This window comes from Pinus tabuliformis, chromosome 8 (assembly GCF_031772625.1).
Source record: "Pinus tabuliformis cultivar Carrire ecotype Pingquan chromosome 8, CPIR1, whole genome shotgun sequence".
In the NCBI taxonomy this organism is placed as follows: domain Eukaryota; kingdom Viridiplantae; phylum Streptophyta; class Pinopsida; order Pinales; family Pinaceae; genus Pinus; species Pinus tabuliformis.
Genome location: NC_142294.1, coordinates 1836452040 through 1836478516, shown reverse-complemented (window position 1 = coordinate 1836478516; position 26477 = coordinate 1836452040). Strand labels below are relative to the sequence as shown.

At 37.5% G+C, this 26477-nt stretch overlaps 1 protein-coding gene across 1 annotated transcript; it reads left to right on the top strand.

Moving 5' to 3' along the window:
• Positions 1-25800, top strand: LOC149243614 (uncharacterized). Its single transcript, XM_089374579.1, has 9 exons — positions 1-454; positions 22398-22763; positions 22942-23106; positions 23286-23392; positions 23555-23776; positions 23940-24434; positions 24541-25031; positions 25207-25300; positions 25411-25800. Exons 1-9 carry the CDS (start codon positions 221-223, stop codon positions 25517-25519), a joined length of 2283 nt encoding a protein of 760 aa, XP_089230705.1. The 5' UTR covers positions 1-220; the 3' UTR covers positions 25520-25800.
• The last annotated feature ends 677 nt before the right edge of the window (positions 25801-26477 follow it).

Here is a 26477-nt window from a genome sequence, read left to right as displayed (position 1 = left end):
GGGAAACTCTAATATAAAACCGCTGAAGGCCCACTATCCAATAAAAATACATTCTTTGAGATGTGCTCGTCCATCCCTGTACCTTATTTCGGTGTTCAACATGCACCCAAATTATGATATGCAGCATGTAGATCAGAATCCTGTATCGAAAAAAAAACGGAAGAGATTCCTGTAGAAAAGAAAAAAACGAAAACACTGCTCCTGCAATTTTATCAGAAGTATGTATAATGAAATGGAGTTACAGAGCCGAAATTGGGGGATGATGGAAGACAAGACGAGAATGCAGTGCAGGCTATGGTGGCCGCGCCATCTTTCGTCTGAGTCACCCCATCACACCATGCTGTTGCTGGGTTGGGTGATCCATGGATTTCACAATTCTGTTGACATTGTGGTGGCAGCTTCAGTATCACTTGATAACGAAGGTGGCTCTGCTCCTACTGGTACCCACCTCCAGGTATGCAATTGTGCCCAAATTTATTATACTCTTGTGCAGTATACACATTTTATATATCCTTACAAAAAAACAAGATACTTACTGTTTTTAGATGTTTTAAATGGTGCCCATCTCTCTCCTTCCCCTCTCATTCTGCCCCAGAAGAAGCCCTAAGCCCTAACACAGTATACACAGAAGAAACAACTCATCTCTCTTCCCTCTTCCCTCTCATTTGTCAAGAAGAAGAACATCATTGAGGAGGTATATATTCTCAGTTCTATATCTCATTTTTAAAGGCTAAGGAAAAATAGTACTTGCCATTGTATCCAAATCCATGTTTCAGAAACAAACATTCAGTGACTTCAACAAATGATTAGTTTTCATATAATTATTTGATGTTCTAGATCATGGCAATTTCGGAGGCTTTTGCCCTAATGGGTCTTGTCAGAGTGTTCTCTTTCGCTCTATTTTTTTTCAAATTTATTTTTACAAATATTAAGAATGTGAATTTTGGGATCGCGGGCATGTATCGTTTCAGAGTTCCAGATATTGAAAACTTGATGTTGATCTGAAGGGGTTAAGGGCTTCATTGTAATTTGATGCTTTGGCATCCCCTTGCTTAACATGGCTTGGGAAGTTTGCACCGTTCGTTTATGATTTTGCTCATAGTGTTCCCTGTGACCTGGGGCACACACCGATTCTCCTTCCCAGCAAGGATCCAACAAAGGTGCGCAAAGAAGAGGGTGGACAGTAAAGCCAAATTAGTTGGCCGCCGAGTTCTTTAGAGAAAGGGCAGGCCCTACCTATACAGGTTTTGGTTCAATTGAAGCTACCTATACATGGGCGCTGTTGTTATGTTGCATAAGTTAATTTTTTCTTCATGTGAAGTGATGGTATATACAATTATCAATAATATCAGTTCCGGAATCCGAACAACCCTAGATGACGCTTCAAAAGTATTTTCATATGATTTGGTGAATTGCTTGAGTCATTGGAAGTGCAGGGGCAAGATAGTAGTCTAAGCCTATGGCACATGTTATCCAATCCATGCTAAACTGCCATGATATGCTTGAACCTGAACTTCCACGAGGACAGAAAGTAGCTCGTCCATTGGTTGCCTTTGGTGAATCAGTTTAAATTGGAGGGCAAGTTTATAATACCATTGTCATGTTTTGGTTTCAGACATAGCAGGGATGCTAATATCAAAATCCCAATGCACCCATCACTGGAGCCTCATCTGTGTTTTCTTCTGAAGATCGGGATTACTATGGTCCCTATTTCATTGAACATCCAAAGCCTATATGAGAAATTGTGGCTGCAGAACAGTGTAAAAAAATGAGAACCCTAAAGATTTGAAATGTTGCAGAGCCAGTAAGAGATACCTGCTCTCACCAGTCCTGTCAATTTCTCAGGGAGTAATGAGGTAATCTTTTGTCCATTGGGACATTGATTCATTTGTAGCCTGGTTATTCTTCTAGCCATAAGCTGTATTGGTATGCTTTGTAACATCCCACTTCGATGCTGTCCCAAATTTACATGCAATACATACATTTTTATATTGGTATATGAAGTACAACATTTTCTCAGCCTTGTTACATCAACATGTCCTCCACGAGGTTTGAACAAGGGTTCTCATTACGTTTTACCAGGTTTAAGGCTTCAATGTGGCCTATTAGTCTGTGGACACGAAGCATATATGGAGGGTGATGAGGACAAGTGGTTGACCTTCCTAACTCAACTGGTTAGTTATTAAGCAATTATATTTAAATCTTAAGAGCAATGTTACACAAGGGATTATCTAACATAAACTTAAAGTTCTGCCAAAGAAACATCCTGATCAAGATTCAAGAATTAATAAGGCATAAAAGCTTTGCAGCCTTTACAGGTGATACAAAACAGTTGTAAAACTGAGACACAGGTTATAACCTCTCGTTCTTGGAACTCTTGGACAGATTCCAAGAGGGAGTTGGATTGGAAAGTTAACAACAACACATACGTTCTTCATGCCAGGCATTAAACTGTAAGTCTATTGATAATATTTATGAACACTAAAATATGATCAATATTCAATCACAGAGACATTACTATTTATTACCAGTCATCCACAGTTTGGTTTGTGACAAATATTGAAGTCTACAAGTCTAAATCATCACTTGATATCTGGGGCCTATCTGGATTCTGCCCAGTACAATAGTTGTGGATAGCCAAATATAACAAAGCTATTCCCAAGCTTATACAATGAAGAGTGTAGATGCATCACCATGATTAAACTTCAATAGGGCCCGCAGATTGCTGAAAAGGTACAACGGTCCAAAATTCCAGAGAACATTTAACGTTCATCACCTCACAGAAATTCTGTAATCACAGTGTTAGAAAAATTACAATGCAATCTGCCTGGGCTAGACCTGCAACAACCTCATCACAATACTGGAAATCCCGTGTCAGTCAAATCTCAAAATTAGACAAATGAAATAGACCAGTTACTTTCACCATTATGCAACTGCTGGAAAGATGCATGGGTTATTTTAAATTTTTTGCCCAATCATAGACCTCTACATTGCAAGTCACTTTCTGCCCAACCATAGAACTCTTCCTGGAAGCCAATCTGTCATGCCTAGTGCACCATGAAAATAGTATGTTGGAACTGGAAGGGATACATTCATTAGCATTCATCAAGCAGGCAGTCAAATAAACCAAGATATTTCTCAACAATAACAATGGGACAATCAATATAAATGCATGAAGGCTTCCTCTTGAGGAGACTGAGTTAGACTATGAACATGAGGTCATGTACTAGACCAGATTCTTTTGAGTTCTTCATTACCATTATCAACAAAGGATCATATCAGCACGAGCTCATGGGGCCATACAAGCATGGGAGGAGACCTCCATCACAACAATAAATTAAAGATCATTTAATTAAAGGAGATAATAGATTTTATCTCAATCATGCCCATGGTTACTCTGGTGCTATTATTCTAGAACTAGGAGTTCCATCAGAGCCCATCTTTGGAGATGAATGCAGTCAGGATGATTCCCAGAGTCTTCACATAATAATTTTGATGGCCTTGAGAGAGCAAGCACCCTGGATTAGTCCTAGGATCTGCGTACACATAAATATTAATTTCCATAAGGGGGTAGCTTGGATCAAAGTTATTTGGATTGGAAGTGAAACTGATTATGAGTTAGACCAGGACCAGACTGGATATTGTTGGAAAATGGGAGTCAGTTTGCAGAAGCAGTCAACTCACCAGGGGGGCATGTGTGTGGGCCTGGGTTTGTTGAGGGGTGGTTTGAACCCTGGATTGGAACCAGATGAACGGATCTGTTTGGGTTATGAGCTGGCTGAGCGGGGACAGAGTTGGTATCTGGTCCAGTTTGGGACCCTTGTGAACCACTCCAGGCCTGTTGGTTCTAGTCTTGCTGCGCAGTTTCAATTACCTTGGCCTGGACTACTCTCAGGAACTATTGTCAGGCAGAGAGGCTATTATCTGGTAACCCTGACTATTCCCAGGGGCTGCAATTACCATTGCATAAGCATATTAGTACGTATTTTCCATATCAGAGCCAATCCTTGGACTAGTCAGAGATGACAGGATTTCAAGCAACTTAAGGGCATGAATATTAACATACAAGCATGCACACATGCAAACGATCTTTAAATCTCAAGATACACATTTTCATAAGGTGAGGTCCATAAGCCACCCTAGGCTTACAGGGACAAAACTGGATGAACATAAATATGTTCAGATCAAGCCATCCAAGGCTTTATAGAACCATCAGAGATAAAATCTGAAATAAACAACAGCAAATAAAGGATACAAGCAAGCCTCCTGAGTAAAATAAACAAAACAGATCAAACCCTTCTGAGAGATGGCAAGAGACGTGGCTCATTATGGGACAGATAGCGGTTACTGATTAGAGTCACATGATTATCCTAATTTTGGTTCATTCATGTGAGACTTCTGAAATCAGCTAACCCAAAACATATATACAGAAACCTGTATTTATTTGATGCTCCAATATCATTTTTAAGTCAACAAAATAGCAATGCAGCCCTTCTGGAAAATTGTAATAGCTAGATTAAAAGCACAAAATTTAATTCAGTGTTTAAAACCATTGGTTTCTTTGAAAGTTACGCAGGAAATTATTATCCACACGTGTAGGTGCTGAATTGACCTGAGTTCTTGTGATAGTTTTAAATGCATTCAAGAGTCGGATTAGAGAGATGGTTCATCTATGTGGTGGGTATCCCTCTAATTGTCTGGGGTTTTATTTATAAATGAATACTTATTGCCAGTTTTGGGTATCAAAGTGGACAATTTCAACTAGATATAGTCAACAATATTCTTCCCGAAGTTTAGGTTAGGTTGGCTAGGGTTAAGGCTCAATAAAACAAAATGGCTGATTAAAATATTCAAAATTTTCCACTCAAGGTTTTATGATTGGGCTTGTTTAAAATTTCAAGTCAACTTATTCATAAAACAAGACCCCTAAGATGCAGTAATTATCTATCATGGTGACTTTTGGTGACTTTCGAAATATAGCAGACCTGTTTCCCAAGGAAGACCTCCACAAGCTTGTTCACATCTAGTTTTGGTTGGTAGCATAGTTGCAATTTTGTGCCATGCCAAGTGTTGGTGCATGATGCCTTGTCATAGAATCATATATAGCTCAATTTTCTATGCTATGCAATTGAATTAAAGTGCTAAGCATGCCATAATACAAATCTAGGTTACTGAAGGGGATATTACATACTCTCTTGGAATAGCACTGTTCCAGTGCTAACCAAAGAGGCTTGAATGCTCACACCTCATCGGGCCTTCATTTCCCAGAACAAGTGAATACTTTACAAATTACCTAATAGACAGTTCTCACATTCTAGACATCAATAACTTTTCATGGAGTATATTCTAAGATACATTCTCTACTCATAAAAATGCTTGGGTTCTTTGACAAATTTGCCTTCCTGTTTAAAGATACTTATCAATCTTAAACAAGTTACAAAATACATTCATTCTCACATTTCTTATATTTGAGCTTCCTTGGATTGCAGTCTTATAGCATGTTATACAATTGTAAATTTGCAGATAGTAGCAGAAACTTTTGTGACTCTCTAAGTACCAATATTATCTTTAGCATCTAGTGAACTATCACTAACTGCAACTCTAGATGTTCATCATTTCTGCCTAAAAATAATAATCAAGCCCTTTACCATGCACTGTATGTCTGTCACTCTGGTCATCTCCAGAATCTCATGGTTCTTTCACACCACAATCCTCTTTTGCTCAGGGCACAGGTTGTTGCCAATTGTTTGTTGTCTTTCAATCCCATGGTTTTTGCAGTACCTGTAAAATGGGTTATATTTGTCATCGTTGTCAGTCCTTGAAACCTTTGTCTTTTTTCCTCTCTGCCTTTTTAACAACTTTCTGAATTTCTTAAATACTTCAAAGGCTTTTAAATTGATCACAGAACACTGGAAAATATTCAGAGCCACCAATTGGTTCCATCCTTGTCGATCCATTTATCACTGTCCACTAATTTTAGCCTTTGCTTCACTCACCGTGCCATGTTCTTACAAAGTTGTCATGGTGTTGCTTTCCTGATGAACCTGCTTCACTGGTACTAGCTTCTCTTTGGATTCTGGTGGACCATTCACCATTCTGTGCCTAGTCACTAGCTTAAGATAATAGTAGTTGAGATGGTTGTACCTTCGGTGCCATATTTTATCAATCTACAAAAGTTACAGGTAATTTTGTTTTGTTGCTATGGATTCAAACCTGTAAAGGCATCTCTCCTTGAAAGTAATTACAATCTCTTTATGATTGTGTTTGTTTTCTCTGTGGTTGGTGATTTGGCAAGGACATCATCATCTTCCTCTATTTTCACTACTGTTTCTATTGAGACATTAGGGCTTCCTCTTTTGATGAGGATGAGTAGCCTTTTTCATGTTGCAGATGATTATGCCTTTGCTTATTTCTCTTTTTCAGTAGCTTAGTTTATTTCCTTTTTATGTTCTAGTTTTTAGGAGTTGCTTCAGCACTTCCGTCGCATGTCACTACTAGATTGTACTTTTGAAACCCATTACCCTACTTTTGTGGTATGAAATTATCTTATCTTATCAAATCAAACACTTGTCAGTTTTGAACTTCCTCTCATTGTGTTATTAGCAACATGATTGACATTGAGAAGATTGTTCTGCAAACCAGGGATATATAGAATATTTTGGATGTGTTTCACTCAGTGTTCCATGGGGACATGTCTTGATTCTTGCAGGGTCGGGGATGTGCCCCCTGCACTTTGTCATGTCCTTTTTCTGAGTGATCACTGTAGGGGAAATGGTTGATTTAATTAGATTAAAAAGTGGTCAGGAGAACAGTGGGGAGCTTTATAAAGTCACATTATTATGTATTTACTTGCCCATGGTATTGGTGCCCATGGATTACTTGTCCATGGTATTGGTACCCTTGGTATTGGCACCCATGGAATACTTACCCATGGTATTGGGATAAGGGAGTTCAAGATCGTTCTTTAGGCATGTCTGGATATCTGATGGATTGTTTACTTTGGCTCTTGGAGCTTGCTTGAGGGTTTATAACCCTAAGCATGATCTTCGTGGGTGGAGCAATTACCTTCCCTAGTTGATTAAAATAACTGGTCTTTGGTGGTGAAAGACTCCACCCTAGCTGTTTTGAAGGAGGAGTCATCCAGGTTTCTCATTGGGCAACAACGATTTCAGTGGAGAGGTCATTGTCAGCCATTTGTGCCATCTTGCTGGAGTCTTGACAGTTTCTCATGTATATTCAGATTCATATTTAATATAATAAGGCTGAGTTTGTTGCTTTTGCTTACTGTTAAATGAGGGTTTCATGTTAAATTGTATGCAATATGTTTGACGAAATGTCCTTACATTAATAATTAGCAGAAAATCATTGGCAATGTCATTTTTGCAAAGTGCTGGTTAAAAATGCCTCGATGGTAATTGTGAAGATTATTGCAAAATCTAGTTTGGGACATTACACACTTTACATGCCCCTAGGATGGGGGGTGCCTTGTGAAATGTTTTGCCATGCCTCCCATTTTGTGCAGCTTGGTGAAATACACTGTGAAACATTTTGGCGATGTGTGGGATGTTTTTCGCAAAATGGGGGGCTTCTGGGTGCATGCCTGTCGAACACCAACTGTCCGCCCTTGAAAAGCAATATGCTTGGATGTCCTGCCATGATTTTTCTCCAGAAAACCCCAAAAATTATTATTTTTTTAAGAAAAACTATGTTAGAAAATAATCCATTGCACGATGTTGAATTGTTATGTTGCGTTTTTTTAATAATTTTTATTTTCTATTCTTATTTTTTATAAATAACTATTCTAGAGATGGTCCCCCTATGTTAGGCACCCCTCTGTCCCTCCGTTTCCTATGAATTTCCCTAAATTTGGGGGATGTTTCCACACGTACCCAATATGTGTTTCCCTTCTTTTGCATCCCAAAAACTTGGTGGAACATTTCACTTCTCATGTTCTTCATGTAAATTGGTATGGTACCTTGTTCCTACATTTCATTATTCATATAGTTTTCATCTCCAAGAGCCACTATTGAGTTTGGTTTCTGTCATTTCTGAGAGAGAGGAAAACTTGGGAAGTCATGCACTTCAAAGAACTCAAGTCTAGTTACCAACAATCTGTAGACTAATTGGTAACATAAGAAAATTTCTTTCAAGCATTTTCCTTCCCTGTATCCATTTTATTGTCGACATAATAATTTGAGTCTCCGAAAATTGTAAGGGAATGGTACTCTACTGTTTTTGATTTATGACCAAACTCTCTTGCTATGCAATTTTAAAAGATCTTACCTTTATTTGCTTGCTCTCACTTGCCTCTGACTTCTGTAATAATGCATTGCCCTTGTTGGCTTCACCATCATACTGTTTGTCTCTTAGTTTTTCTTGTAACATGTAGTGAAAACTTTTTCAGAGGATCAATGTCCAGTAGGAATGTTCAATGTTTCAAGAATATTTTCAAATAAATAAAGTGAATTGTTAAAGTCAATTGATTTGTAATTGTTTTTTCTTGTATTGTTTCACTGATTGCAGACTCATTGGCATCCTTAACACCTTTTAGGTGGCCACCATTGATCTGCTATTTTGTATTTGCGAGTCTGTGACACATATAGCTTGATTTAGAGATGAATATTCTTGTTTTATTTGCATCTTCATACAAAACTCATGAACTCTTTCTTCAGCATGCATGTTCCATGCCCTACACTTGAGGCACCCGGTATGATGTCGTGTGCTGCAGATGGCATAGTGATCATCAATCCTTCCTGTTTTGCTCATATACTTCTGACTCCTGACAACCATATTTCAACCCCCAGTTAAATGCAGAAGCTGCTGGAAAGTTTGAAAACTCCATTAGTGTGCAGATTTATTGTAAAACAAAAATGTCAGCGCAATCTTACTTCTGTCATTAATCCTTGTGATTTTGTCAGACTTTGTACAATCTCAACGATATTTTGCTGTGTAGAATGGGCTATTCTTTGACTTTGGATAGAAGTTTGCCCTTCTGGTGGCATTTAAATGCCTTCTCATAGGAAAAGTCATACCACTTCTTGGCATCCCTATTTTTCCTCGATCTTTCTGTCACTTCAGATGATCAAAGTCTGCTGGACAGGTTTCATCATGCTAGTCTCACTTGCTGTTACCTGACCTCAGTCTTTTCTTTTCACATACTTATCCATGGCATAGACTCTTGTTGATGTTCTCCAAGTTCATGGCTCTAGTGTCTAATTCAGAATTTTTCTTGAAACTTTATGAAAATTTAAACTGACCTTTCATCAATGTCCTTGCCTGCAAGTCATTGATGCCTTTTTTAAACTATCAATATTTAATATTTGAGCTCGAGAAATCTTCCATCTCTGTCAATCCTGATCATTATGTCTGTCATAGATATAAAAATTTGAAATTCTGGTACTCAATGCTTTGCAAATCTGACATGGAATTATTGCTGGTGTTCTTCCAAAAACCTTGATACCTGGTCAATCTCATAATCAATTGTACCCAAACTCCTTTGTAATGCCTAACCCCAACACATTAAACCATAGTAACAATATTTGATTATGAATACAGATACAAATACGATTCTGTATGGAAAAAAACAATGTTTCACGAAGTTTCCAGGATGGGGGAGTGCTGGAATGGGATGCACATGGGGGATGTGTGGGAGTACCCATAAATTATGGAAATTCAGTTGGGGGGTGGGGGAATGTCAACATCTCTAGTATAGGGGTCCCCGCCTCTAAAATTATAAAAATAAAAATAATAATGATAAAATCCGAACAAGAACAATTCATCCCATGCAAATTCATCATTGTGCAATCTGGTGGAAATGCTATACTCCTGCCAATCAATGCTATAATAAGTCTTCTGAATTCTGGAAGGGATATGAAATTCTACTTTCTCCATATGAAATCCAATGAGGTTGGAACCACTCTCAAACATCCTAAAACAATTAATGGTAATGTTAAAAATTTAAGTAAAAGTGACATTCTCCTTCATCTTACCTTTTCTATCCAATTAGTTTCATTTATGACTGAATGTCAGTGATAAATAAGACTTTGGATAGAAAAGGTAAGATGAAGGAGAATGCCACTTTTACTTTAAGAATTTATATTTCCCTTAATTACCAAGGTCACAAACTCCTCAAATTTCTATCCCATACTTTTGTTCTGTTTTAAAGGGTTGTTGAACAAAAAATTTGGGGGTGGGGCACCCAGGCATCCCCCTCCTAGAGTTGGTGGGGGGAGGGGAGGTGCCTAGATGCACCCTTTTGGGGAAATCTGTCCCCCACATTGGGAAACATTCTTCATGTGTTTCCTGAGTTACTCCAAAGGGGGACATGGGGAAATATTTCCCTTGGTGCAGCCCCCCACCACCATAGCATGAGAAACATGGGGGGGCATGTCCCTATTGAACATTGGAGAAAATATGTAACAAAAAAAATCCAAGGTGGTTAAAATATCGAAGCAGAGATCTTGTAGATACAAAAACATGCATTTCTCAAATTTTTATAAAATTAAAAAATATACATAAACTATCCAAAATTTTAAACTAGCAGTCTTTCTTCATTGAAAAGCAAAATGAAACATAACATACTACAAAACAATGTGACATATATGATCTCGTCATCTTGATTTCCTCACTAGTCTTAGGAGAATTATGAGTGTAAAAAAAAGTTAAACACAAGTTTTTAACACAAAAGTACAAATGAAGAAACATGATATCAAGTAGATACATTTGAAATCATAAATTAAAAGTCCAGGCTCATGGTCTCAATGTATTTATGTAATTGCATCTCCATCTTCATCATTGACATCACTAAATTCTTTATCTTCGTCATTATCCGGAATAAATTCTTGTCTGATGAAATGCATAATGTAATGCATATCTACAGACATATTTTAACATATATATGCTTCATAATTAAGATTCAAATATTCATAAATACATAAAAACCTTGCAGTGGAAAATAAACATAACAGAGAAATACTTATATTTTATAATTATGGCCAATTCGCTGTAGGGCTTCGACGTTCCAACCGAACTCTGTTCATATTTGCCAACAGTGGGTCACCCTCAAGTTAGGGCTTTGACTACATGGGCGTAAACACACCCAAAACTTGGTACACACCCATTACCAACAACCACTGTCCAAGGTACCAAGCCCGATAACCTCCAACTAGTAGTCCTATGGTTTCTAGGAGTTCCATTGCCCTCACAAGCCTTCCAGGCCTCACATAGTCAAGGTACTAGGCTTGATAACCTCTAACTAGCAAGCCCTGTGGCTTCTAGGAATTCCATTGCCCTCACAGGCCTTCCAGGTACCCTTCCAAGCCTCATACAATTAAGGTACCAAACCTGACAGCCTCCAACTAGCAGTCCCGTGGCTTCCAGGAATTCTGTTGCCCTGACAGGCCTTCCAAGTACCCTTCTATGCCTCACATAGCCAAGGTACCGAGCCAAGTAGCCTCCAACCAACAGGTTCTGTGGCTTCCAAGAGTTCCACTGTGCTTTGGGTCTTCTAGGTACCCTTACATGCGTCGTTTCCACAACGGTCTCCTTGCTTTCATGGTCGTCTGCTAGCATCCTCCACATGGGTTCACGTGTATTGATCCCTTGCGTAATCCTTCATTGTGCCAAACATGCCTCTTTTGTATGCATGCATATTTTCAGTGGCTTCCGCCACTTGGCACTCCTTAAGCCCTTAATGGACTTTGGTTATATGCATGGGCACTTTTTATGATTATTACATCATGAGTGTCTCTTTTACTCATCCATGGAGTCCCCATTCTCGTTTTTGTCTTTTCGGTCTACAACCATTATATTTAATCAAATGCATGTGTTACATAATTACGTTACCAGACCTTCTAGCCTCAAAATATAAAACATGTACACATTCATGCACATAGGCACAATGCCCCTTATAACACATATACACACATGCACATGAGCACAATCCTCAAAAGATGTCCTCGACTCACCAACCTACTTGGTGTGTCTCTTCTCACCAGCCTAGTTTTGCATATTCATGCTATTTACATTCTAGGTGTCGAATAGGGGTGTTACAGTTCTAAAGGTTGTTTCGGGAAGCTCTTTGCGCCTCATTCTGTTTTTTGATGATATCCAGAACAAAGATCCAACTTATTAAAGAAAATTTCTCCTTGCAATTTGTCTAATAATTCATCAATGATAGGAATGGGAAACTTATCTTTGATTGTCTTTTTGTTGAGTTGTTTGTAATTTGGACACATATGCCATGATCCATCCTTTGTTATAACCATCAGTGTTGAAAATATTGGTATCGGCAAAATATCGGCGAGGGTCCATAAAATATCTTATCGGCAATATCGGCGAAAATATCGGCAAAATATCGGCAAATATCGGCAAGCATAAAAAATAATTTTTTCAAATTTTTAAATATAGCCGATATTTTCAAAATATCGCGATATTTTGCCGATATTTTCCGATATTTGCCGATATTTTGAAAATATCACGATATTTTCAAAACAGAAAATATCGCGATAATTTCTCGGCGATATATCGTTTTGCCGAAAATATCGCGATATTTCCGAATATCACCGATATATCGCCGATATTATCAACAGTGATAACCATCACCATTGGTGAAGAGAAAGCACTCTTGCTAGGTTGAGATGCCAACCTCTTCTTGAACCATATGCCTAGTCTCACTCTTGTATGCATATGGATACCTGTAAGGTTTAATGTTAAGTGGTACACTTCTAGGTTGCAAATGCATAACATGGTCATGATCTTGAACAGGCGGAAGACTCTTAGACATCTCTCCAAATACCTTGGAATGATTTTTGATAACTTTTTCGAGGTCCATTGGAGCAGAGGATATCAAAGTTTGAACATCTAATGAACACAATTGTGCAATTACACCATGGTGTCCCTTTTTTAGTGATCTTGTCATGCTAGAAGAGCTTATCACTTTAGAGGGTTTCCATTGGATACCTCTATGCTCAATTTCATTTCCTTAAGAGGAAAATCTCATGAAAAGATCTTGAAAATTAAGTGCCATTGTTGTCAGTGATTGTAACCATTGATGATTGGACCCCTAATACAACATCAACACCACCCATTCAGATTGCAATCATAGGACTATCTAATAAATAACCCCCCCCATTCAACTTAATACCATGGCACTTCCTTGAACAATTTGTGTTACCTCTAGTTGCAATCATTACTTGAAATTCTGTTGTTGGATATACCAAGAAATTAAGAAATTCTGCCAATTTGTAATTAATGAAGTTATGGATACTACATGAATCAATCAGCATTGTTATCTTTTTTCATTTTGATATATCCTTTTATCTTTAGGGTTTGTGGAGTACTAATGTTGGCCAATGCATGACAATATATTTTTGGAGTAGTCTTTTCTAGCTCTAGACTTGTGATGTTTCCCATTCTTGATCTTCTTGATGATCTTCATAGTCTATGTAGAATAATTTCTTCTCACTGCATTTATACCCCTTACCATACTTGATATAACAATTGAAACTAGTCCCTTTAATCTTCTTTCATCCATTTGTTGAGGTGTTAACCTTTTTGGTTTAGGAGAGGGAGCATGATGTTCTCTATAGTCATTAGTGACTACTTTTCTACTAGCCATATTTTTACTTTCAACCTTCCTTGCTACACTGAAAGCATGCTCTAGGGATTTAGGTTCAAAGAGACACACCTTATGTTGGATCCTTTCCTTTCAAGTTGCCAAAATAAGTCTAACAAATTATCATTTGAAATGTTCTTTAACATGAGACTCAACTTTTGGAATTGTTAAATGAGTTCTGTAATTGGATCTTTTGCCGAAGATTTATGAATTTACTAAAGAATGTATTGCTCTTAATATCCCGATAATGTGCTATTAATTCCTCTGTGACAATTGACCAAGATACAATAAAATCCTTTTTCCTTTCACAAAGCCATTGATACCATACAAATTGATCTTGTTTTAAATACGTGGATGCCATATTTACCATTTGTAAGGGTGTCACTTTGTGTAGATCAAAGTATTGTTCCATCTAGAATATCCATGTTATATGTTTGTTACCATTAAACTTCCTCGTATTGATCTTTGGAATGTAGTAGTTCCTTGGTGCGGACTTGAAGCCCTTTTGATGTGGATTTTGACATGAAAAATCATGATCATGGTTCTATGATTCGCTATTTGTGCTCTCCAATTGTGATAAAATACTCCCCATATGTTATAGTTCTAACACAATTTTTCTTCTTATTTTTATGATTTCCTTGGATCTCAATATCCCTTTTAGGAAGCCTCTCCAAGAGAAGCTTTTCCATGGAATTCATGGATTTTTGTATTTCTTCCTTATTTTCAGTCATGGACTTTTGTATTTCTTCCTTGACATTGTGCATTTCTTCTTTGTTTTCCTTGATCCTTTGTTCCATGTATGATAATTGACCTTTCAACTTTGATACTTGGTATTGGACATCTTCTATTTCTTCATGAGTCTTGGATGAGGTTTCTAGAGTTTTAGGTGGTGAAGTAACTTTTGAAGCACCCGTAGTAGCCATATGAGCACTTAATAATGCTCCTCTTTTTCCTCTTTATCACAAATTTTGAATCACCAAAAATACATCTTCCAATTAGAAGTTTCACCAATTGTAAGTTACATACCTTTCAAAATCCTAATTTGTAGACTATCTGGGTGGCTGACCTTTATCCTAATATATTGTTGAAATTTGAACCCTTTTGAATATGAAATTTGGTTTGCAATACTCTAATATGTCTTCTCAACAATTCCACGAGTTTGACTAAAATTTGATGTGCCAAGTGAAAGTTATGGTAACTTTTCCAAAACTTGCTAATTTGTGGCCTCTTCCTAAGAGCAAACTTGTATAGTGTGTGACATGTCCAATTTTTCAAATTTGATTTTGAAATTTTAATATAAGGTACTGTTAAAATTGGCAACTAGGGCCAAACTCCACATGGGTCATCTTATTTATGACAGTTGATATTCTTATTAGTTTCCTCTCTCGGAGAGGTGTAGGATTGATCTAAAGATCATCCGATTCTGACATGTACAAATGAAGATATGAATTTATTTATATTTTGGACAAATTATCAAGGTCGCCAACAAACTCATCTAGGCTTAGAAGCCCAACAGTCACGTCTATTCATCCTCAACGTTGCATATAAGGTGACTTGGCCTCATTTGGACATCACTCATCTTCACACATTTCTCTCTCCTCATCTGATTTGGTACGAATTTCTGGGCAACTTCTCTCTCCACATGTGCGAAGGAAAGGACAATAATTTTCAGTTTTGGATGTTGACCAGCATTGACCAAATTTCAGAAAGGGCTTGACTAGCGTTGACTAGCCAACATTGACTTGTTTCATTGCGTTTTTGTTGGGGAAAATTCTGTTTGGGCAGGTCACATTTCTAGGCACAAAAATCGAGGCAATCTATACTGTTTGACCAATGTTCACTGTTGTTAGGGCTGACTGTAGGTTGACTGTTTGACCAGACTTTGACTAGACAGAATTCGACTATTTTGAGGGCTGTTTCATCTTGCTGTTTGGAGGCCGAAGTTGACTGAATCTTTGAGGGTCAAATCTGCCTTGTTGACCAACGTTGACTTTTCTGGTTAGGGCTTTTTTGCTGCTGTTATAAATTATCAACATTTGTAAATTGTACTCTCTCTATTGAACTATTGAAGACTAAAAGAAGATTTGATCAAGGGTTTCCCCACATTGGGGTTTGTCCCTGGGTGGTGCCACATCTTGTGTCTTCTTGTCTTGGTTTGTCTTCTACTGTTTATGTTTATGTTCTATCTGCGTTTTACTATCATGTTGATGTGATTGCTAAACTAAAATTGATATTGGGCTCATAAAAGAAATTGAAGTAAAATTGCTCTAAAACATAGAACATACCATTGTTGCCTAAAATTAACAAGTACTTTAGTATATCTCCTCAGATCTCTAAAAATTTTATAGTCTAAAGTGTTTTGGAAAAAAAAGGTTACAGTGAAAATGCCACAATCATTCTTTTGAAGTTGATTTTAGGACCATTCAAAAACCTAACTTCCATAGGATCAATGTTTTAAAACTCTGACTCCGACTCCGACTCGGCCGAGGGTTGACTCCGACTCGGTATCGACTCGGCCGGCTCGATTTCAATGACTCGGTCCTTGTAAAAAATACATTAAATATTTATTTTTTATAAAAACACATAATTTTAAAGATTTTCATTCATATTTCCAAACACACAGCATTAGAATATAGATAGAAGACAACATATGATCAAAGTAGGCTCATGAATATATCCATTATATCAAAATGTCACCCAGTACATTGTCCAATACATACACGATGATGATATAGAGATCAAAACAAAAACACATAACCAAGGAGGCTATAAATGGCCTCTACAACAAAACTCTGTGACCAGTACTAATGGCTACTACTAGAGTTGCCAACATCATCTGGCTCAGTGTTACTTGGGAGCAGGAGCGAAAGTGGGGAGCGGGAGCGAAAAGGGGAGCGGGAGCGACATTTTGAGAAGCTCTTGGTTTGGGAGCGAATCCCAGAGGAGTTCGACAACCAATGTCACTAACATCAAGGTACATAGAGGGATTGGTGCTCTTGATTAAATACGAGTTCCAGAATCCATACCCTAATACATGACAAAATTCAATGGAAACATTGCAATCCTCCAATCCTGAAACCCTGAAAAACTGATAAGTCTGCTGGATTTTGAATGAAATCTAAAATTCTACTTTCTCCATATGAAATCCAATGAGGCCGAAACCACTCTCAAACATCCTGAGTCATTTCATGGTAATGTTAAAAATTTAAGTAAAAGGATGAAAATGAAGATTAAGGAGAATGTCACTTTTACTTTAAGAATTTAACATTACCATGAAAATTTATAACTGCTTGGAGTCCAAACCAACCAAAAAACAATTTTAAAATCCATTAAAATTTTATTAAATCGCAGTTTGACATGATGCTGGGCGTTTTTTTGTGACTCGGCCGAGTCATAACGGAAACGGCCGAGTTGGCCGAGTCAGCCATGACTCGGCCGAGTCATTCAATGACTCGGCCGAGTCATGGCTAACTCGGCCAGTCGAACCGTTCCAAAGGCCGGGTCATAGAAAAAGGTATTGGCTCGGATCAACCCGGCCGTTTCGGTTTCGAAACGGCCGTTTCTTAAAACAATGCATAGGATATATCTTTGAAATTAGAGTGAATGCAGTATACCTAGGGGGGATAATATGGGGTACAGAGGGAGGTACCCAAGGTAATAATGAGATGTAAGGATAATAAATAAATGGGCCATAGTTAATAAATAAAGTGGTTAACATGCATAATGTAAGGGACCACAAGTAGTTAGGAAATAATGTGATAAGTCCATAGTATTGGATATATGGTATTGAGAGACCCATGGTTATTACCCATGGTATTGTATGTATGAAGCCTATATAGAGGCTAGAGACTTTCCATTGAGGGATGTCAAGTATTGTTGTATTGACAAGCATATGGCTTGTGGAGTGATCTCCTTCCTTAAGTAGTAGTTGTATGGTGTTGCCCTACCTTAAGGGTTTTGATATCATTATCAATGAAGATTTGAAGATTCTTTATTTTGTTCTTGTAATTGTATTGGGATTATTTGGGCGACGAGTTTGCAGATTAGATTACTCCACACGCTGTATGCTTGTCAATACAACAATACTTGACATCCCTCAATGGAGAGTCTCTAGCCTCTCTATAGGCTTCGTACATACAATACCATGGGTAATAACCATGGGTCTCTCAGTACCATATATCCAATACTATGGGCTTATCACATTATTTCCTAACTACTTGTGGTCCCTTACATTATGTGGGTTAACCACTTTATTTATTAACTATGGCCCATTTATTTATTATCCGTACATCTCATTATTACCTTGGGCACCTCCCTTTGTACCCCATATTATTCCTCCTGGGCATACTACAATGAAGTAGAGTATAAAATTTTTATAGGACGTACCTTGAGATGTTTTGTCAATATGCTCAAAATTGCATGGTTTGAATCTTGTCAGAAAAAGAATTATAACAAAAATTCCAAATCACATTTTTAAAACTAATTTCAAGACCATTCATAAACCCTAACTTCAACAAGGTATACCTCCGAAAGTATAGTGAATTGGTATCTAAGATTTTACTAGACGTGCCTTGAGATGACTTCTCGATGTACCCAAAATTTCATGCTCTGAGGCCTTCCCCAAAACAAGTTATAGCAAAACTGGCTAGATGACTCGTTTGAAGCAACAAAACCTTAGGATCATAGCTCTGATTCTAAGTGTTATTAACCTTGTGCCCAAAAAATGATAAAAAACCAATAATTACAGTCCACTTCGAGGGGTAAACCTCCTTTTACAATGAATACATTGTCTAAGACAAAATTTGATGATCCTAAGACTAGGTCTCATTAGTATATATATAGGAGAGGAAGGGTACAATTATAATGAAATGGTACAATGAAAGGTTCTAACTAACATAACAATATAACAATGAAAATGTAATAACACAATATCTGGGACTCAATAAAGGGTTTTAGGGTTAACATGGGATTCATATAAGGCTTAACAAGTAGCCAATCGAGATCCAAGGAGGTTTTGTATTTGATGCATTCACATGTATGTGGGTCGATGTCAATAACATTACTACAGGGAGGCATGTATTACATATCTTTTATTAATGACTTCTCTAGGAAGACATGGATCTACTTCATGAAGACGAAGGATGAGGTCTTCAGTTGGTTTCAAGAGTTCAAGACTCTTTTGGAGAGCTAGATAGGGAAGAAGATCAAGGTCGTGAGATTAGTTAATGGTGGTGAGTATACCGATAATGAATTCAAGGATTTTTGTAAGGAGGCAAGAATTAAGAGGGAGCTGACAATATCTTACAACCCACAACAAAATTGGGTTGCAGAGAGAAAGAATAGGTAAAATATAAGGTTGCTAAGGCCATGGACCATGATCAAGATTTGTCCATGTTCCTTTGGGTAGAGGCATGGATTACAATGGTCTACATCCATAACAAGAGTCTTCACAAAATGTTGTAGGATAAGACATGAGAGAAGCATTCACTGGCGTGAAGCCAGAGATGAGCCACTTACGTATCTTTGGTTGTCCAATGTATATACTTGTATCAGAAGAGAAGAAGACCAAGATGGAGCCCTCCAGCATAAAGGGTGTGTTTGCAAGATACAACGAGACTTCAAAGGCTTATAGGATTTTCATTCCAGCACAACGGAGCTCTGTGGTGAGCTAGGATGTGAAGTTCGAGGAGGACCCTGCATATTGGAAGTCACATGAGACCCTACTAGTGATAGAGGACGAGCAGGATGCTTCAAAGGTTGAGTGCAGATCAATAGCTTCCAATTCAGGAAGTCAACCTTTAGATGAGGAGAGATCAACTCCTAGTCCTGTTAGGAAACCTCGATGGTTCACGTAGACATTGAGAGATGCTCAAGAGCATGTGGAGGGTCCTAGGAGTGCAGTCAGGGATATCAAGCCTCCAAAGAAGTTTTCAAACTATATGCCACTAATAAGTAGCATCATTGAAGTAGCAACAAACCAGCAGGCTTGGAGGAATGCCATGGTTTAGAATGATGTGTGGGACATCGTGCCAAGATCGAAGGGAAAGCCAATCCCAGGTGTCTCTTGAAAAAGTTCCTTCCTCGCTAAGAGGGAGTTTTGATGTTTGTAGCATCAGACATGAACTTAGGCACATGTTTAGTGTTAGACGTGTGGAAATCGTCCAAAAAGTCCTTTTTATTTTGTAACTCACATTAATTAAAATTAATTATTAAAGTGAAGAGTCTCTTATTAGTGAGTTGATTGTCTAATAAAATGTAAATTATTTACATTAGTGATTTAGATGTAATCTCCATCGTCAATTGGGATTTAGTCTGAATTGTCAATCTCGTTGAGAGATTAGGGTTATAGAGACTTGGTTATCAACTCAATATTATAAAAGAAGACATGAAAGGAAAAGACAGATTGTGTGATACACCGAGTTCTAGAAAAACATAAGTGAGAGAGTGATAGAGGATTTTCACTCAGTGTGCAAGTCCAAAGGAGAAAGGAGGAAACAGTGTTAGCAGTAAATGGAGATTATCCCAACTCTCAGAAATTGAAGGGGCTATACACAACAGGTGTAGAGGAAACTTCAAGAGGGCCATATGACCCAACAAACGAGAAGGGCGGTCGTTCAAATTTCTGGGACAGATTTTAGTAGTAGTAGGAGGGTTTTTACAATAGGTTTTGGTATCTTTGTATAGGCTGTACGGTGCACCAAAACAACTAGGTTTTTCTGTAATTTTTTCTTGTTTGCTCAGGGGCAATTTTCCTAGTTTGAGAGCCCATGTAAACTTGGAGCAATTTTATTGAAAGGTTGATATTTGTAAGAGAAAAATTTCTGTGTATTTTGGAGATTGGTTTCTTGTAGCTTCTATTGATAATTTGATTTTAATTGAAATTTCCAACAAGTGTATTTTATTCAATGAGTTGAAGAATCCATTTTAAATCAATTTTTCAGTAAAGAAATTATAAGTATTTAATTTACTGAGGTTGTTGGAGTAGAGATTTTAACACTAACACCTCTCTAGGAAACAAATAAAATATTGCATGCCTTGAACATCATGCCTAAGAAGGGGGAGCACGACTAGAAATTTAACATGTCTAACTACTCCACGTGGAACCTCATACAATACTAGGTGTAAAAAGCAACACATGGGACATTGTATCAATCTGTTCTCTTTGTAACAAGGAACCTTATTTTGTTTATTGATGAGTTTACAACTTCCACTGGACTCTAAACAACGTACATTCCTCATAATGATATTTTGTTTAATGGCAAGTTTAAAGCTTCAGTTGAAACAAGGTACACTCCTCATTCCACCCCAGCCATAGTAAATCTTGCCTACCATATTAGATGATTGTCCTTTGAGAAGTCCATACAACTTTATTAACATCACGAAGTTGCAAAACCAAATGTTCCAACAAGTTTTTGTGATGTGGGAATGCAGGAATGTGGAAACACATCTGGGTGACGTGTGGAGACATATCCAAATTTTAGGGAGCATCATCGGGCATATCAGGGTCCTCATCATAGGAGTGCCTGTCTCTAATAGAAGAGGACATAAGATAATTCTATTAATGTCCAAAAAAAGACCACACAAGTAGGTCAATAGGACTGAAGAATACCTCTAGTAAGAATACAATGTGGGAGTGCAAGCACATCTCTTAGAGAATGTGTTCACTTATTAAAATTGGTGTTACACTTGTGTTTGTTAATATTTGAACCCAGTAACCTGGCAATTTATTACCTAGCAGATTTATCATAGTTCTACTGAATAAAAGCACGACTAGGATCTTAACAAAACTAAACAGTGGAAGCAAATAAACAACTAATCTCAATCACACATTACACACAAAAGTTTTCTTCCCAATTAAATCAGCTCATTAAATCTCCAGAATCTACATGGCCTCCCTTATTGGGATAATGGCCCACTGAGGAAATTACAAATACAAATCCAACTGATGAAGCTCTAGATCTGTCCTTTGATCTTCCTCAGCTGATCTGGATCTGTCTCCCTTGCTGCTCCTTGCAGTCTTCCATGAACCCGGCATGCTTGAATGGAAGTCCTTCTCCACCCAATCACTGAGATCTCACTCTCACTGTATTGTACTTACTGTATGTGTCTTCTCCCTTCGCCTAGCCTTTCTTTTATAAGTGCGAGTTATGATCAAATCCACAACCCTAATCTCCAAAGTGATTGACGGTTGAGATTAGATCTCAACATCAGAGATCGATGGTTGAGATTCATCTAATTCACTAATGCAAAAACATTTGCATATCATTAGATTAACCTACTTTATCTTATAAAAGTCAATTACTTTAATCACCAAAGCAATTGCTAAGGTTAAGGGTGTATTAGGCAACTTCCGCACACCTAGACACTTAGGCCTGTGCAGAAGTACCTGCCTGACCTACATCAACATGCTTGGCATCTCTCCTTATAGCACACCTCTACTGCAGCCATAGCACACTTGTTCAAGTGTTTATTCAGCACTTTTCTCTCTCTTTTATTGCAGTTTGTAGGTTTTGTTGGTGGTACGGTGGATCCATTCGATCCTTCCTCTCTCTGTTGTGATCTCAACAACAACAGACACAAAGGCTTGTAATGGTTTGGGTGGATGCTAGTATAGCGTTGTGCCTTTATTATGAGCTACAAGATGAGAGCTGGTTAGAAAAGATAATGCTATATGGTGCAATTAGTTAGAAACTCTTTCAGATAATGCTACATGTATTCCTTTACATATATGTAAATGGCTTTTTCTGCAGCACTAATTGTAGAATGCATCTTCTTCTTTCAGGCCGTTGTTGAGTCCACACAAACTCAAATGTCATTCATCTTGCAAGGGCGAGCAAATCTACTAGTAGTTGGGTGCTGTATTGTGGAACAAGGCTATGAGAAATCACGAAGCAACACCGATAGAAATCACATTATAGTACCTAACAACAGGGAAAATGGGTTGACTGACATTGATCCTCATAAGAATCACAGTGAATGTGGTGAGAAGGATCTGCATAACAGAAGCTGGTTGCATGAGAAGTATCAGAAATGTGGGACTGTTTGGATTGAATTAATTTGTCAGTCTGTACCAAGGAAAGAGCTTAGATGGATTCCAGAATTATTTTACTTTTATTGGGAGGGGTTGATTTGTGCTCCGGATATTCACGTATGCAATTTATTTCAATATGCATTTTTTGTATTAATTTAAGTTATCACTTTTTTGCACTTCCGAGTTCATTTAATCAACATACCCATCCCTGTCATTTGTCAAAACAAAATTTGTTGTTACTCTAATGTAATTGTCAAAATGAATATTAAGTTTTAACCCAGTTCTCTATTGGCAGACAGTAATATATGAACAACCAAGATATGGTAGTCATCATTTTTCTTTCAAATCCTGGAGATTCTTGTCGGAACCTCCTAAAGTTTCTTTACGGGATGGTAAAAGGTCTCCTTCAATCCCTCAGTGGATGGTTGATCTTGAGCAACAACGGGAACCTTCTAACCTTGTAAGTTTCCATGCCTACGACTCCATGACCATCTTTGGCAATTTGATTTTTAACCTTTTATTGATGGCTTAGTAAAGCATGTACCCATAATATATAGTTGGAAGAATGACAAATGAGATGGTCCTCAATCTGTTGGGTGGTGTCAGACAGAATGCTGATATGACTAAGGGTGTTTTCAGGATGTGGTTATGTCAGCAATGAATAGTTCATCTGCAGTACAAATTATAGTCCAGGAATCATTGAAACCTCTAGGTACATCTTGTAAGCGGCTTTCTTTAATTTCCATGTAAGGCACTTTCTGCTGTATGTGCATTTCTGGGATACCTAGAGTAGCATAATGTCTTGAGCTCTTTTGATGTGTTTGAAGTTTGAACAGAGTTTTATGTTTTGTTATCTAGTCCATTATGAATTATGGAATTTCTAATTGAAATGCAGTTTGGTTTTGCAGTATGATAAATTACATATGGATTATGATAGCTGCAAGTGTGGCATTTGTTGCCACATTATTCTACATCAGTCTGCAGTTCACTGCCATGATTCTGCGTAATGGACCATTATTGTTTCTGAATAAAATATTTCTGAAATTATTCAGAAATACATGGATAAATTTACATGTCCGCAGTCGTCAATTGATATATTGGCCTGTCATTCTTGTAGGAAGTGGTTTCCGGTAATAATTGTTATCTTGCAAGCTGCTGCATCACAAAGTCTCACAGATCCCTCTATATTGGTTTTCAACATTTGGATCTTTTATAGATGTATTGTCATTGTTCCGTCATGTTGTGATGTTGTATATTGAAGCTTTTTCTAAATTAAGGTTATTTTTTGTGTAGGTTTCAACCGACTGTAGCTGTTGCTCATAGAACTGCATTGTTAAGGCATTCTATTTGGTCAGCTATTGCCTTTGACATTTTCTTAGGAAGTATTGGAGGGCTGATATTGATCATTCATTGTGAAGCTATATGCAATTGGGTTCTATACTTAGTCCATGACATAACAGATGATATTTTACGTTCTGGTTGTGCTTGGCTTATGGGTGTTCCAGCAGGATTCAAGCTGAACACTAAACTTGCTGAAACATTGGGAATATTTTCACTGACTAGCATCCAAGTCTGGTCTACTTTATGGTTCTTTGTTAAGCCACTTTTAAAGTATGGCATTAAAGTGCTAGCTGTCTCTGGATTTTTTCTTGGATTCACAATACAAGCTGCATTATTTGTAGATATTCTTTTACTTGCAACATTGCACATATCAACTCTACATTGGTTGTTGGCACTTGTATATTCACATCAAATTCAAGCGTTGGCTGCTTTATTGCGCCTTTTCAGGTCACATCTTTGCTCTTTAGTTTCCTCTATAAATTGTAAAATATTTGAATGTTGCAAATTTTGCAAAGTAACATTCAGGGCTGATGGTATATTTCTTATTGAACAGGGGCCAAAAACGAAATCCTTTACGAGCAAGGATTGACAGTTATGATTATAGTGTGGAGCAGCATGTTGTTGGATCGCTTGTTTTTACACCACTTTTGTTGTTGCTTCCCACAACATCAGTATTCTATATTTTCTTCACAATTTTAAATACTGTAGTCAGTTTAGTATGCATTGGTTTCCAATTTTTGATATCGATCCTTCATGCTTTTCCATATGCTGAAATAGTCATCTGGCTGATCCATCCAAAGAGATTTCCTTCTGGGATATGGTTTAAACAAATATGCACCAAGAGTTCATCAGGCATTAGATTCAGTGGACCAAAAAAAGTAGATGTCCATTCAGGGACATTGCTAGCTTCTGTTGGAACTGTGGAGGACTCATCTGCTCATCTGATCAATGCAAAGTCACCAACTGGATTCCAACCATTTAATTCTCTCTCTTATGTTTCACAGAATGTCATATCTGTCCTAGGTACCAATATTGCAAGTTTAGGTATGGTTCTTTTGCCTTTGAATCGAGAGGAAAAGATATAGCTTTCTGCCTGATTTAAAAGTGATCACATATGAAGATTTATGGCAATATTTTTAAATCAAATGATAAAACATGCTTCTTATACATAGAGCCAACTTCAATTTTGTATTCACTAATATACAGACAACTATTACAGGTGAAGTTATTTCTCCACATCTCGGTAAAACTTTCAAGGGGCTGTCATTGTCATCTGGTGTTTCATGTGCTTACAAAGTTTTCAGTGGAGGAAGGTGCGTTTTTTCTCAACAATCATTGAAAAATTTGAAGGATAGAATAACGATAAAGATATTGGAATTTCTGGAAGCACTTATTCTGGATCATATTTGTCCTAATTTTTCAGAGTCCCATCTTCTCTCAATTTTGGAGTAGCTCCACTTCTGCCTTGGATGTCAATTAGCTTCAAGGAGTTTTGGTGGCTAACGTATGAAGCAGTGCTATCTTGCCTTTAGATTTCTGTGGAACCTTTTTGGGTTGATTTTTAATCCTTATGAATATTACAAGTATATTCCAAATCATCAGATGCGGTAGCATTTCTCCACTTTTCCCTGTCTCATTTGCTCATTATTTTTGAGATTCCCATCCTCTTGAGATATTGGAATGCCAGGGCTTATGCCCTCGATGTGAAACAGCTTCAAGCAATTTTGGTGGCTGATGTATGAAACGGTGCTTGCTCGCTTTTTAACTGATTTTGGTGTTTCCTGGGATGATTCTTCAATTTAATCAGATCTTACATGTGGATTTCATGTCATCATTTGCGGCAGCAGTTTCCCATTTCTTCTGGGATGATTCACTTGAAATTCCGTCCTTGATTGTATCCTACATCTTGAATGTGACAAAAGGCCAATGTTTGCCTATTGGAACATAGAGTTGCCATTTAGTCTTATTTTTGTTTCGCATATGTTTTATGTTGTGATGATGGCACTTTTCAGAGGAGAGCTCAATTACAAATAAAATCAAGGTTGTCAAACACTGACACATTTATACTTTTGTACTCATATTGGATGCCTGCATATTTTGAACTGTCACAAGGAGGCATCTGGGATGGAATTCTGAAATTTCAATATATATCGTGAATACACTTACTCTGTATTGGTGACGTGTATTCAACTAGGCTCTATGCAATGTAACTTGTGCCTATAGCATTGCTTTAAAGAGTTGAGTCTACATCCCTTTAATTTCCAGTAAGCAACTGAATGATCTACTTTAATCTAGCGTCCATGTAAGGTTATTGAAGAATCTGTTTCTACATCTTGATATTGGGGAGATTTCATAGCTGTTTTTTCTGTTTCTATAGATTCTCCCTTACTGCCAACTATGACTACATGAAAAGGTCTAGATTGCATGGTATTTATCTCTTGAAGATTTTAGTAAATCAGTTCCTTGGATATTGTCTCGGGTCTCAAAATT